We start from the raw sequence: 14,465 nt of genomic DNA, 5'->3' as shown, positions 1-14,465 counted from the left end.
ACTTGATAATATCTAAAAATGAGTTTGAAATTTTCAAAAAATTTCGCCCTTAGGATTTTGCCTGGGGAAAAAAGAAATGTCCCAAAAAAAGGATGTTCCACCAGTGGGATTTTAGGGGAATTTTTCCTGAGGCATAACCATCCTATAGAGAAGGTCTGGAGAAAGTTTCAGCTGGATCTTATTCTTTTCCTACAAACAGCCTGTATTTTTGTAACACGACCACACTATATCTCTTTTTCTAGTGTAGCTAGAAACCTGAAATTTGGAGGGAGAATTCTTTGATGGTGTTAGACAGTCTGAACTTAAACTCCTATATCAGGATTAGAAACTAGGCTAGTTTTACCTCTTCTATCTTTTCCTTCACAACAATACAATGCTGACAAGTTGACACAACACATGTGTACATGTACATTGACAAGTTATCCCTGAGAGAAGTTTTTATAGAAATCTGGAACAAAAACGAAAGTGGTCTCTTCTACTGATTGCTTCCCAGCGCTCCTTCGCAGCTGTTTATCAAATTTCCACCAATGAGGTTGCCGCATTTCAAATGGCCCTTCTTTTTGGCACCCGTGGCCTTTCAGTGCCTTGCACGACAGGCGGCTGTAAAATCCCACCCTTCATAATATATTTGTTTCAATCTGTGATCCGTGGGTTAGGTTTTTTCTCATCTTCAATTTACTGAAAAAAGCGGGAATTTGATGCAAGAGTTAGATTGTCAACAAAGTGCCGTAAAAAATCATTAAATAAAAGAAAAACTTAAAATCTTAAATATTTTCATTTTGAAGCAGTTTGAAGAATAGGTGCAAAAAAGTTTCATTTTTCATTGCATTAATCGAAATGGGGGATTTGGAAAATCTTTCTATGTTTAGTTTTTGCACAAACCCCTGTAACTATGGGCGAGCACCCCGTTGCTAAGATGTTGGTATGAAATCGAAAATGAAACCACTCAAAACGAAAGTAAAATTGGCCCGTACTCGAAATCCCGTAATCTTGATATAAGAGTTTAAGTCTATACTGTTAGAATATTATCATATAAAAATATTGTAGAAATCCTGTAATCTTGATATACGAGTTTAAGTCTATATAGAATATTATCATATAAAAATTTTTGTAAATTAATATTTAGTATATTTATGAAAATAACGAAATATATAGATTTTTTTTTGAAGAAAGAAGACATTGCATTGTTTTATTTTTGTTTTTGAAGAAAAGTAGCTTGGAAAAAGTTGAAATGAGTCAAAAATGGTGATAGGACCCATTTTCAAGGCGCCTCTGGAAATATGGAGGTACAAAAAGTTCGTTGGAAACAATTTTGAAAATGTTGCAAAAACGTTCGGCACTTTACCAATTTGCCGTCTTAACCCGAGTCCACAGTGTTATATACCGCTGGAAAGCTAAGATCACGGGCTTTCTTTTAGTAAAAACCGGAACGCTTTAGGATACATAGAAAAAAAGTTCAAAGGGTTCAAAGTTCACGGAAAAATGAAACATTTGGTTTGACGCCAACAAACATGACTTCTGGAATCGCTATCAATAACCGTTCGAGTACTTTGATTGTTATTGATTACTTTAGATAACTTTGACAACTTCGATAACCAATTGATTACTTCGATAACCAATTACTATGATATATCTTTAAGAAAAACCAAAAAAATGGCGTGTTTTAATTGGCCGAAATAAACTTGGTTTCAGATTATTGCTCTACTTATTGCCGCCACTGCTACTGGAAACATATTTAATAAAATCGAAGGCTGGAAGGTACTCAATACAATCAAAGGTATTCAATATGATCGAAGGTAATCGAAATGTAATCGAAATGATTGAACAAATCGAAAATGGTGGAAGAAAATGCCATAATCTGGAGTCGAGTGAGTATTCAATCACCGATAAAATCGACAGGTGGTCACTGACCACCTACGATTATTATCGATCATTATTGATTACTTCGATCACAATCGAACGTTTGATTAGTACCGTCTGGTGTTTACTAGCTAGATAGACAACAAGGGAGGTTTTCAGAATAGACCTTTTCGCTTTTCCATCCCCCATCTTGAATTGTATGAACAGTGATCAAAGTTCTTCCGTCTCAGACGGATTTCCGTCTCACAGAAATTGTTGTCAAAGTTTTCCATCTAAGTCAGAAATGGTTATTTAGCGAGAAATAGTGATTTTATTTTCTAGAATAATTCCATCAAAGTTTTAAAAATTGGATTTCAAGCATGTTTTGTATATACCTTGTATATACATAGTAGGACGTTCATATATTTTTATTTTAAACCTATTTTAGATAGATGTATATTTTCGCTGTATGATAGGCATTTTAACCCCAATCTAGGGGTTAAAAAATCTGAAAATTTTCTGACCCTCGGCCCTAACCATGGTGGAGCCTGCAGGTGTCACTGTATACCAAATTATCTCTATCAAAAATTTTTCCGTCTCACAGAAAAAAACTGCTTTGACCACTGTATGAAAAAATAGAGGAACGAAAAAGCTGTGGTTGGATTTAGTTGGAAAATATGCAAAACATATGCAAGTTTCCACAAAAATTAAAAAGACAACAAAGCATCTTATAAAGAAATATTATAATCATTAGAACAATAAAAGATGGAATTTCTTAAAATTCAAAAAGAACTATTTAAAGAATAACAAAAGCCTTTTAGAAATTTGTTCTTAAAGACATTGCATATTCTGTTTTCATGCCATTAAAAAATTCCACCAAGACGGAGTACACACATATCAAACTTTCAAAACACGAAACTGAAAGCAGTAATTATGATGTCACTCATTCAGCGGGCTCAGATCAAGATTACACTTTAATATAATGCCAATATGCATGTAAGTTTTATATTAATACTTTCTTTTTGCATATGTTTTGCATACTTTCTAAGGGAATTTCACCACGGCAATTCAGCCACTATAATTTTTGCATACAATTCAATATGGCGGATGGAAAGCCGAAAAGGTCTATATCTGTTACATACTTGCATAGGTTGTTCCTTAGAAGAATATCAATCGCTTTTGTTTTCTTATAAGTCTACGAAAACACCCTTCTTTAGAGGAGTTTTAGCTTTTTGGAATTAATATGAAGGATGACGGAATCGCTGATGGAAACTTTTTTCTTTAGCAATCGGAGAGGAAAAAATCTTTTGTCTATCAGTGATTCCGATCTTCCTAATTATTCCCATCTCTAATAAGGCTGATGAAATTTAATGTTATGTTTTTACCGTAAGCTGCCCCGTGTAGTTAAAAAACATGTTGTTCGATCTTGTCATTATTTGCGATTTTTTTAAAAAGTTGTCATTATTTTCCCTTTGTCCCGTATGAGGAGAGAGAAAATTTCGTTCGCGTTCGTTCGTTTTGCATGTATAATTCTAGGACAGAAAGAAAAAGCAAAGAATAGATTAAAAACACACGAGAGGTCATATGTAATGGCTGCGTATGGCATGTTTTCTTTTCTTTCGTCTTTTGCACAAAATTAATATTTGTCTTGCTTTTTTGTTTTTGTGATAAAAGATATGAAATCAAAATAAAATAAAGTCAGAGTCTAGGAGTCATCTAAAAATCCTAATCCCCATAAAATTTGGTGTGTGTTGTAAAATAATGAATGATGAATAATGACAACTCGCCTGAATCAACTTTCTGAAAGTGGATCTTATGGTAAACTTGAAATCCAATTCCATCGACCTAAGGGTGTCGAAATTATAATTCCATATAATTATAATTTCTCTATATATTAGAGGAGGGATGTCAACATTAGACCAACTTACGGTATCGTTTTAGTATCATTCACTTTTGTTTTGTATATAATTTTGCAAGGTAGTGTGTAATTCATCTCTCACGGTCACGCACAACTTTTGTTGACGTCAAACCTAATGTTTCATTTTTCCATGAACTTTCAGTTGTCACACTAGCGTTCCGCCGAAATACGTATCAAAGATTAATGCTGTGAAAGCGCTATATCGTTTACTTGACGCGCAAGCAAAAAAATGCCCGCCAAACTTCTAGAGGGATTCATGAACCATATGACAGCTTCAGTAAAAGCAAGATAAAACTTAATCCGAAAATTGATTTTGCCATGGATTAATGTGGAGTCAGATCACAAACAACAAAATTTTCATTTTTTGAAAAAAAACTAATATTTCACTTCACAATAAAAGCATCGATAGTAATACTGACAATGTTGAACAAATTTCTAGAAAAATCAAAAATCACCTAGCAGAACAAATTCAAGTCTCAAGAGGCTTTCAAACCCAAGTTCATTTCTGGATATTTATCTTTAAATTGCCAATGCCTCTTTAAACAAAAGAACAGACAAATTATCGCTTTTGTCAACAACTCGAATATATATTATTCTGTGACGCCAATCTACAAGAGGGAATCTAGATAGTTAATGCCTTCACACTTAGTGAGGTGACGGTAAACGGCAGATCCCTTGACAGTTGCATGTTCTCTGGTCCTCTCAGATAGGGTACGATCACTTTTCCCTATGTATTTGGAAGAACATCCAGGACATTTAAACTTGTAAACAATGTTGGAAGAGGTAAGCAAAGGCGAGCGATCTTTGGTATTACAATAATAGTGACTAAGCTTAATATTTACAATAGCTGATTATGGAATCGCTTTCCTTGTAACTTTTAAAGAAAGTTAAACTTTTATCAAATTACTTTCTTTGGAATGAAGGTTAGAATTATAAATTTTAATAACTTTGCTATTTTTGTGAGTGAAGCGAGGTAAAAAAGGAGTGTCGCAGGCGAAATTTTTCCACTGTTTGGAAAGCATTTGCGAAGTTATCTTCAATGCATTTCTTTGTCTTTTTAGGAAATCTTTTTGGGTCGCTATATCAAAAATTAACTTTCAAGAGTATTTCTAAGTTCACTTTTATCAAATCGATTTCTTCGTAACTTTTAGGAGTGTTTCTAAGTTCACCTTTATCGAATTGTGTGAGATTATCATGCTAGTTGAAAAATTATGATAATATGAAAAATGAAGATTGAATGACCGAGAGGATTTTGAGTTTTGGATTTTGTCTGAATGACTAAAAATATTTATTTGCAGGCCTGCCCTTGAATAAATGCCTCTCTTAAAAGCCAAAAATTTAATAAACACCTTGGATTTTAACTTTAGCAAATTTTTCTTTTAGAACTGTAATAAAAATCTACAAACATGAAACCTAAAAAAGCTAAAATGAAGAAGTTAAACAACACAAAGGTTCCTGCTAATGTGATTGCCTTGTACAATTTTGACCCTTTTAATGATGAAATTCCTTCATCAAATGAGTCAATTAACCAAGCACAGCCCGATGTTTCAGTTTTGTTGAAGGTGTCGAGGGGAGATAAACTTTCAGTGATGAGTGAATCACTTGACTGGTGGCTGATGTGTAAATCAACAAAAACAGGAAAAGAAGGATATGTCTTTAGTACGCTGACAGCACCCTTCTCAGAAAACAGGTATGAATTTTCAATTACGGTCCTGCCTTTTTTTAAATGCCATCTTTAACCAGTTTATTCAATAGGCACTTATGTTAATGAATAAGTATAAGAACCATATATTTTACGTTTAATTCATTAACAAATTGAGTCAAATGTACAATGTATGATTTAATCAAGGTTAGACAAATCGATGGTGTCAGAGTGCTCGATGGGTAACTAGAGCCATATAATTATCAAGAAAAGTTATCTTTTAATCCATCAAACAAAACTAAAAATTAAAAACTAAAACTTAAGATTTTTAGTTTTGTTTGATGGATTAAAAGATAACTTTTCTTGATAACAATGTATGATTTATGAATTTTCGTTTTATTTTTTTATAGTGAAGTCAACTTGTGCAATGCACTTTACTTTCCCAATGATCCAAAGCTACATCAGAAGGTTTGAAAATGTGGAAATTATTATAACAACTTAATTTTGCCAACCATTAATCATGATTTCAGTTTTATAACGTCATTATGACGACATTATGACGTCACCAGAAAAATGATAACTCAAGTTTTTTCTAGCTTTTTACGAAAAGTGTTAAAACATGTTAAAAAGGAGCATCAAATTAGGAATTTTTAGACATACCTCTGTGTTAGATAACAGTTAGTAACAGTTTTGTTTCAAAATAAACACAGCACATTTGTTTGGCATCAAGCAGTTGAGACCTGTCTTTTGTGGGTCATCCTTGTACAATTTTGCAACCATTTTTTCATTTACTTAATGATTCTGTTTTGTAAACGTAAATTTCAGTAGCTTTTTGAGTGAGAGATTATTGATTGGTTGTTTTTTTTTGGTTTCATTTTAGAAAAAATGTCCCAAAGATAATGCTGGAATCTTCTCTTTGGTGACTTTCTGGTGGTTGACAAAGTAAGAAAAACTTCTTGAGGGGGATCCTGTCATGATTTCCTTTAAAGACTTTTGTCATCAGGACTGGCTCATTGGTTATGCTAACCTATATTTGCACAAATATTCAATATGACTAAGTGCATAAATATGACTATTGAAAAAACCCAAGAAAATGTTGTGTACTGGGTTTTTCAGATAGGGGAGGTAGATGATAGGTAGGTAGGTGATGGATTTGTGGTTATAAAAGTGCATAAATCTTCTTGAAAAAATGGAAAACCTTTCAAAGGTTTTCTTCCCTTTTGGAGGAATGAGGACCACCACCATCACAATGAAGATATTTTTGAACACTTTAGGTTGGTGGTAACTGGGTTCAAACGTCCCTTAGAAGATGAAGATATTTGGGAATTACGGAAAGAATACACTTCCGAAGAAATCAGCAAACAGATTGATGACGAATGGAACAAGGAAATGCGAAAGATGTACAAGTAAGTTCTTTCGTTTAGTATTGCAGTGTCAGAAGACTGTCACAAGTTTGGACAACAGAGAAACTTTGAGCGGTTGAAAGTCCGCAAATGGGCACATTTGAATTTGAACAAACTCTTTACTAATATGTTTTCGGGTTTGTTATTGATTCCAAAAAGGGAGTGGCACCTTTATCTTTGTCTTTGTCTTACTTATCGAAATGCTTTTAATGGTTATCTATTTAATAAGTTTAACCACAGATGACTACACGTTTTTTTTTTTGAGAAATTTACCAAGCAGCCTCAATGTTTCTTAAGAAATTGGCCTTTTGAGTTTTAAATGTTTCTTACATGTTTCTAAACTTTTTGACATGATTAGCCTATTTTTCATGCAAAAAAACCATTTGTTTTGATTGGAAGGTTCTTAAAAAAACTGAATTTAAAAATGTTATTTTCTCATTCTCAGTTTCAGCATGTTTCTTAGATGTTTCTTAGTTTTTAGTCATTCTGAGCCTCGTGTTTCTTAAAAGTGTGTTTCTTAAAAAAACGTGTATACTATTTCCATGTATTGCTCTTGAGACAGAACCAGACTCAAAGTTTCATCCCCCCTAAATTTAGGGGGTCTTCAAATTCTCAGACAATCCTGTAATGGGGGGGGGGTTCAAAAAGCCTCAATTAATAGGGCGAGTTTGGCCTTTTAGTGGGTATATAATATAAACTTTTTAACCAAATAAATTTATTACTTAAAATTTTATCCCAGGGTTCACGACCTCGGTTATTAAAGGTAAGGGGGGTCTGAGAAATTTTTATATAGGGGGTTTTGGCCTTTAGGGGGGGTTTGATTATATAGGGGGGTTTGAACCACCCAGGAAACTATGAGACTGACAGAATTTGTTTTTAAGTGTTTTAAAAGTAATTTGGTAAAAATGAAGGTTGAAATAAACTAGGAATTACGAATAATGTTACATAAAAAAAATGTTTAACAATAGTTGTCATGTTTTTTTTGAAATGGATTGAAGGAAGCAAGAAATCTTCTTTATTAAAATCATGAACTGTTCAGCACCAAAATTTCGAATTTTCGAAGTACAAGAGAAAAACTTTTCAAAGACTTATTGTTGAGAAGTAATAACTTATATAATGATAACAAACTTCTTTAATTTATGTACATTGAAGTAAATAGTGATCACATGATAGCTTTATCTTTCAAGATATATCTTTTGGCAATATTAAAAAAGTATTTGATTAACAGCTTGTTCTGAAACACATGTTCTTATATCAGTTTAGCCACACGTGTTTTATACTTCATAAACAACCGAGTCATCTGTGAAGCAGCCATTGAATATTGTTTTTTGTATACAAACTGTGGAAGTTTTGGTGCATTTGGGTATAAGATTGGAGCCACCTGTTTTGGTTGGCCAACATGATCTACCCATCTGGCGTAATCACGTCCTGCAAATGGGTTTTCTTTATTCCAGAAAGGAATCTCAGCAAATTGTCCCTGGCTCAAGTTATTTTTGTATTCTTCTGGCTTATAGCCGAGTTGAGAGTTCCCGAGTTTGGCACGTTCCGCCAAAGCTGCTCTCATTAAAAGTGCATTTGGGGCCATTGTTGTGATGCCAATACCACCAATCCCATAAAGCATTGCGGCATTGGTTGCTGGGAGATTGAGGCGAAACACGTTTTGCGAGCCGACACTTCGAGCACATGATCTGACTTGAACAACTTCGTACTCAATCCCCTCTGTTACATCCGGGCCGTCCAATTTGAACAGTTTACATGTGCATGCTTTGAAAGTGTTGATGGCAGCTTCGGCGTGAGCGTGTCGTGCCGGGAAATGTCCTCCGCCGGTCACTTGTAAAACAAAGATTCGATAAGTTTTTGCTGAGTCAGCATCTTTGACGACTCGTTCACCAAGACGGACAATATGGTTGTTCTTCATGTCAATGTTGTCACGAAATTTCAACATCTGTGATTGGTCCACTTTCGATTCATCCACTTTGACCATGAAAACTGTGGAAGCACCACTAGCATACATGGTGTGATTCAACAAGTTTTTACCGTTCACTTTCAAAGATTTCATGCTTGGGCCGAGCGACATGGAGATGGACTTGACCGGTACAATTTCCGCTTGTCCGGTATTAAGGTTACGGAACAGTGCTTTGTTGACGGTGACGTCATCATAATCTTGACTAGAAGGCATAACGAAGAGTTTTTCCAATCGCATATCATCACGAACCTTGCCTCCTTTGGTTTTGACCAAGTTCTCCAATTCGTTTGGTGCATATGGAGGGAAATAGCCATGTTGTGGAAACTCTAATTGTTGGATCACAAAATCACTTGGATAACCTCTCGATTCAATCTCTTCCTCGCTGTTCTATAAATGATGAAAACGTTAGTTTGAGCTGTACAATAAACTTGTCACATTGATACAAACCACTTTTGAAAATTGATATTCTGTAAGATGGAAGGGGAAGGGGCAAAACTTTCATTAACCTACCTTGAAGAACTCGACTGAATCGCCACCCACTCGATTTAATCGATCCAACGTCGAATTGATCCAAGCTAAACCTTGTTTTGAACCTAGTTGAACATAAGTGCATTTGGCTCGATCATCATTTGTGATGAGAACAGGTTTTTCTAATCCTTTGAGTTGTTCAATGATTTTCTCGGACATGCCCGAATGCCGGATGGTGGTGTATGCGGTCGTGTCCTCGTCCCTCCGCCACTGTGTTCCTGCAATTATAACAATTTTAAAATTAATTTATTTTAATATTCGCGACCAAATTTCATGAGTCGGGCCATTCGCGAAATTATTCGTATTTTACGGGAATTTCATTTCGCGAATTTGACTTAATGAAATTTTTCGTGGGAATTTCATTATGCGGATCACGAGGATTGGAGTAAAAAATTTCTCCTTGTTAATAAAGTGGAGAGTGAAAGTATTTGTATTGATGAGTGCTTAAGTCCCTTGCTAGAAAAGTTTAGAAAAAGAGAATTTTTGATAAATGAGATTGACAAAAATAAAAGAAATTCCCGAATTTGAAGAATTTTTTTTTTTTCGTTGGAATTTATTTTCGCCATCCAGCAATATTGATTTTTTACGCGACCATTTGATTTCGTGAATTTTCGAAAATTAGCGAAAATCCTGAAATTCTTGGTCGGGAAAATTGAATTGACGATAAAGTATTACTACATTCTGTGACTAAATATTGTGGCAAGAATTCCCTCCCCCCCCCCTAGTATGTAGTATGATGGGTGGAAAGGCTGACACAATGCTCAGAAATTTACATTTACACTGATATTATAGGGGGAAGGGATTTTTGAAGAAATTGCCACATATTTTGTCACTGATTGTTGTAAGAAGCACTTTCTTTCGTGCGTATTATCATGTGGAATGAAAAAAGGATGGCCAAGAATAGAAAAATGTCAAATTTTCTAAGAATAGAATAACCCATACACACCTTCAATGAAAAAGCCGACGTCTCCCAAAGCTTCTTTCTGATTCTTGGCAAACAATTTGATATTCTTCCAAGCATCTTTGGTGAACATTGTGTTTCCAAGGTTCCATCTGATCTTACACCATTGTGGGATGGTTGCCAGTTCTTCTTTGTAACCTTCCAGATTGAATCTTCGTTGGAGGTGGTGTTTAGCTGTGATGTAGACCGAGTAGATTCCATGGTTGTTGGGCCAGTAATAGACAGGGATAGCATCATGAACGTGATGGTAACTTGCACTTCCTTTCCAATTGCTGGTTCCTCTGCATCCATCATGAGCATACAAGATATTCTTTGCATCTTCACTAGAGTTGGCTTGAAGAGCAGCTCCAAAACAAGTTGCAGGGCCTCCCACATAAACATCCATCGGTGCCGTGTATTTATCACTGGTCTCCAATCCTTTGTAATCTCGTTCAATTGTCACTTCATTTTTCGTTTCACCGTTCCAAGTTTCCCATTTCTGACCATCAAGTTGTCCAACGTCGTTTGTGTCGACGATGTTTTCAAAGACTTTGTTAAAGAATTGCATGGTCTCAGGTTGTGCTTGTAAAGGAGTTGTGATCAACTCATTCTGGTCGATCTTCTTGAATAAGTTTGAAATGATTTTTTCTCCTTTGGTGAATTTTGGGATTTCAGTGGATGAAAGTTCGATTTGTGATTGGACCAGAGGATCGTATCTGGACTGTTCACCTATCTTGTCGAGCATCGGTTGCTCCCCTGTCGTGTTAATTGTAATTTTCGGTTGTGGTGTCATTTTGATCTCTGTTTGCTAAAATGGAATGAATTATGCCGAAGTGAACTTTTGAAACGAATGGGTCAATGAAATGATTGACACATTCGTATTACAGCTATCTGTTGGTTGTGCTAAGGGGCCACTCGTATATCGATGCTTGCCACGACTAACGCCAAATTGATGCGAGACGATGGGTCACGCTAAAAAAATCAATCATAACATCGATTTTCGAGGCTGATTGAATTGAAGTCATATATTTTTTTTTACTTTGTTAACTGCTCTTGCTACGCATACTTTTGTCGTCTATTTTTCATGGTTTTTTCACATAAAATAATTGGTTTCTAGACTGTCTTGGACCCGTGGGAAAAATCGATATATTGTGAGTGGCCCCTAAGTTTTTAAGATATCGCGTATATGTCCGAGCCAACAATTCAAAATAATTTTCAAGTTTTAGAGAGGTGCTTAGTAGATCAATTGCTCAAAAACTTTCCCTGTCAATTGGGCTTTTCCAGAAAAAAAACGTGCACCCCCTGTTGAGGAGGTCCAACCTTTTGTGACCTACCCCCTTGGATTTCCAGGCAATTTTAGGATCATACCCCTCTGGAATTCCGAATTTTTACAAATTTTCAATATCATTACCCCCTTGGAATTCCGCTTATTTTTGACGGATTTTCGTCTACCCTTATGGAATTCCACTGCATTTCAAACCTTACCCCCTTGGAACGGAAATGGACCTCCTCAACAGGGGGTGCACGATTTTTTTCTGGAAAAGCCCATTGATGCAGACGACTGGTCACTTTCCCTCATCTTATTTATAAATATAAAACAAAACTTACATCGGATACGTCCGATCATGAAAGGCTCTTTCCTCTTTGTTGATTTTTGATCAAGTGAACGATCAGAGCCGAACTGATTGTTGATCTCCATCCAACTCTTATTTATACACCACACCTCACTTGAAAATGAACCTCCTCATAGGCGTGACGGACCATTGTTCACTTATGACGTCATATGATCCAGCATGATCTCGTCTGATTCAAATCTGCCAAACAGTGAGAAAGCAATATTTTTATTCGCATGATTATGCAAAAATTAATAAACGTATTTTCTTACGCATAGATAGATATATTGTTCAAATAAAGGGCGTCTTCTTTTGTCTTTTCACAGGACAAAGACAATTACAAGTGAGACAAAAATGATTTTGGTTTTTTATACCAAGTATTAAATGAATTTTCTTGGAAACCCTCTTAGCTTAAACCTGGTGCGGGATTCAACTTGACACTTTTTTACATCTTCGTCATTTTTTGCTCATTCTTGAATTCTTCTTAAATCTCTATTTAAACTCCCCGATGTCTCTAAATTTTAATGATTAATAAGTCTTAACGTTCACCAATAGCTGACGGTGAACTATTTTTACACAATTGTCAAATTCGAGTACATACAGCTGGTGAATTTTCCTGGAAACCTTTGAATCCTGAAACTCACGTCTCGAGCGTGATGAAATATATATATTTTATATTTAATACTCTTTCTGTCATCTTTGTCATTTTTGTCTCTGTCATACTGTATCTTTGAAGTTCATTTTGGACGAATAAACAAAAAGCATTAAGTCAACGTCAAAGAGTAATATTAGTCGAACAGAACGTATTTTATATTTTCTGGCCTGATAATTTGTTAAATGAATGATGAGTGATACACTTATCAAAAGCCTAAGTGTGAATTGAGTTCCAGAGCACCAATAACTGAGTTTGATAGCTCACTTAGGTTTCAATATTTTGGGGAGATGTCCTTTCACACTTCATCCCTACTGTAAAACAAACTTATATAGGGACTGCTAGGAATGTCAATTTTATAGATCTTCTGAGAAACCCCTCACACAATGTAATCAAAAGCCCCACCTATTACAAGAAGGCACCTAAGAAGGGATCTACCATCCTCGATGGTTTTTAAATCCTTTTACTGGTCGAAACTTTTCACGGAAATAGGAAAGTTCTCATTTGTTTGAAAAGGAGCACCTTTTCATCCAATATCAACTGGAAGGGCCCGCGAATAATTTTCTTTAGTACACTCTCCTTTCGGTACACAATTTCTAAAAAATGTAAAATATAAAATTCCATTTGAAATTTATGCATGGTGGACGATCATTTCCTGGGCGTACTCCAAGAAAAACTTCTAGGCGATTTAAGGAAATATGTAGCATTTTTCCAGGGGAAAAGCTAACCGGTTACTTTTTTGAAGCGGGCTACACGGCTTTTGGCGCAATGCAATTGGTTCTTTTCGCATGACGACGGGCCTATACACTGCACAGAGTTGCCCGTCGTTAGGAAAATTCATTGTGACGTCAGTTTTTCAAAGGAAAATGAACACTGCAATGACATCATTTGTCTCATTTTTCATTTTTGACGTCAGTTTACATAGTGCAATATAATTTTTTTTCCAAGAGTTTTTGTAATGTTTTGCTATTTTTTAGCACAATTTTAAGAATATATTTTGCTTCAAAAGGTTGTCCATGCCCTGTATAGATAATAGTCGAACAGCCTATTCAATACCACCATGAAAATAGCCGTGCGATAAGATTCCCCGTTCGAGTTCGAACTAGAAAGAATCATCAAGAGTATCAATGATTAGGAAGATTTGAATGCAGTCTCTTTGCTCTAGTTTAGACGGCCCACTTTCTGCCCTGCCTATTCTAATTGTTAGAATAGGCCGAAAGTGGGCACAAAGTTGGAAGTTAAAACCTTTGCTTGGAAAAGATTGAAAGAAGACATTGCATTGACGTCAAAAGATGGCAATGCATTGACTTTAGACAACCCACTTTATGCCAACTTTAAATCACAATTAGAATAGACAGGGCGAAAAGTGGGCCATCTAAACTAGAGCTTTGTTCTTCTTTATTAATGCATTTGAAGAGGGAAGATGATGTAGCCTTTTTTTGTAGAAGCAATTGTTGTAAGATTTATCCACTTGCTAATTATCCAGTTTCTATTCCTGTAATCATTATTCATCCAGGAAAAATTAAAACGAAATTACAAAGGGTATTTAGCGAATTTTAAGTGGTGATTAGACAAATTAGATTTCCTAATCCTGAACCTGAGTATGATGTTTTGCAACTAAGTCAATTTTAAAAGATTTTGAAAACTAGTTTTTCCAAGTTTAGAGAAGAATTGCAGGATGTTCCGTATTCTTGTGGTTTTATTACGGTATGGTTGTTGTGTTCATGCATGCCGATGACGGAACACAACCGTGAAAAGCAAAAAAGATATAAATGACAATGTTTTGAGAGTAATCCATGCTTCTAATGTGTGCATGACACAACATTCTTTCGTCACGATACGATGGACAAAAACAGGATTTTATCTTGTCTCTAAAAATTATTTAAATATTCATGGAGCGAGCTCATAGTCTTTCAGAGCAATTGATTTACAAAAAGTCAGAATCTCTAAAGATTAGATATCAT

At 35.3% G+C, this 14,465-nt stretch overlaps 2 protein-coding genes across 4 annotated transcripts in view; one reads left to right on the top strand and one right to left on the bottom strand.

Moving 5' to 3' along the window:
- The first annotated feature begins 5,138 nt into the window (after positions 1 to 5,138).
- LOC136816466 (multidrug resistance-associated protein 1-like) overlaps positions 5,139 to 14,465 on the top strand; it is a 40,359-nt gene continuing 31,032 nt past the window's right edge. For all 3 annotated transcript variants that reach the window (XM_067072815.1, XM_067072807.1, XM_067072798.1), the window contains exons 1-4: positions 5,139 to 5,447; positions 5,810 to 5,867; positions 6,280 to 6,341; positions 6,674 to 6,805. In XM_067072815.1, coding sequence (XP_066928916.1) covers positions 5,164 to 5,447; positions 5,810 to 5,867; positions 6,280 to 6,341; positions 6,674 to 6,805 — 536 coding nt within the window. In that variant the 5' untranslated portion in view covers positions 5,139 to 5,163. The remainder of the gene's footprint in view (positions 5,448 to 5,809; positions 5,868 to 6,279; positions 6,342 to 6,673; positions 6,806 to 14,465) is intronic.
- LOC136816487 (uncharacterized) lies at positions 7,955 to 12,014 on the bottom strand. Its single transcript, XM_067072827.1, has 4 exons — positions 11,845 to 12,014; positions 10,243 to 11,044; positions 9,279 to 9,514; positions 7,955 to 9,155 (listed from the first exon to the last, which is right to left on the bottom strand). Exons 2-4 carry the CDS (start codon positions 11,027 to 11,029, stop codon positions 8,052 to 8,054), a joined length of 2,127 nt encoding a protein of 708 aa, XP_066928928.1. The 5' UTR covers positions 11,030 to 11,044; positions 11,845 to 12,014; the 3' UTR covers positions 7,955 to 8,051.

This window comes from Clytia hemisphaerica, unplaced genomic scaffold, assembly GCF_902728285.1.
Source record: "Clytia hemisphaerica strain Z4C2 unplaced genomic scaffold, Clytia hemisphaerica genome assembly, whole genome shotgun sequence".
NCBI classification, from domain to species: Eukaryota; Metazoa; Cnidaria; class Hydrozoa; order Leptothecata; family Clytiidae; genus Clytia; species Clytia hemisphaerica.
This window is presented reverse-complemented; position numbering and strand designations above follow the sequence as displayed.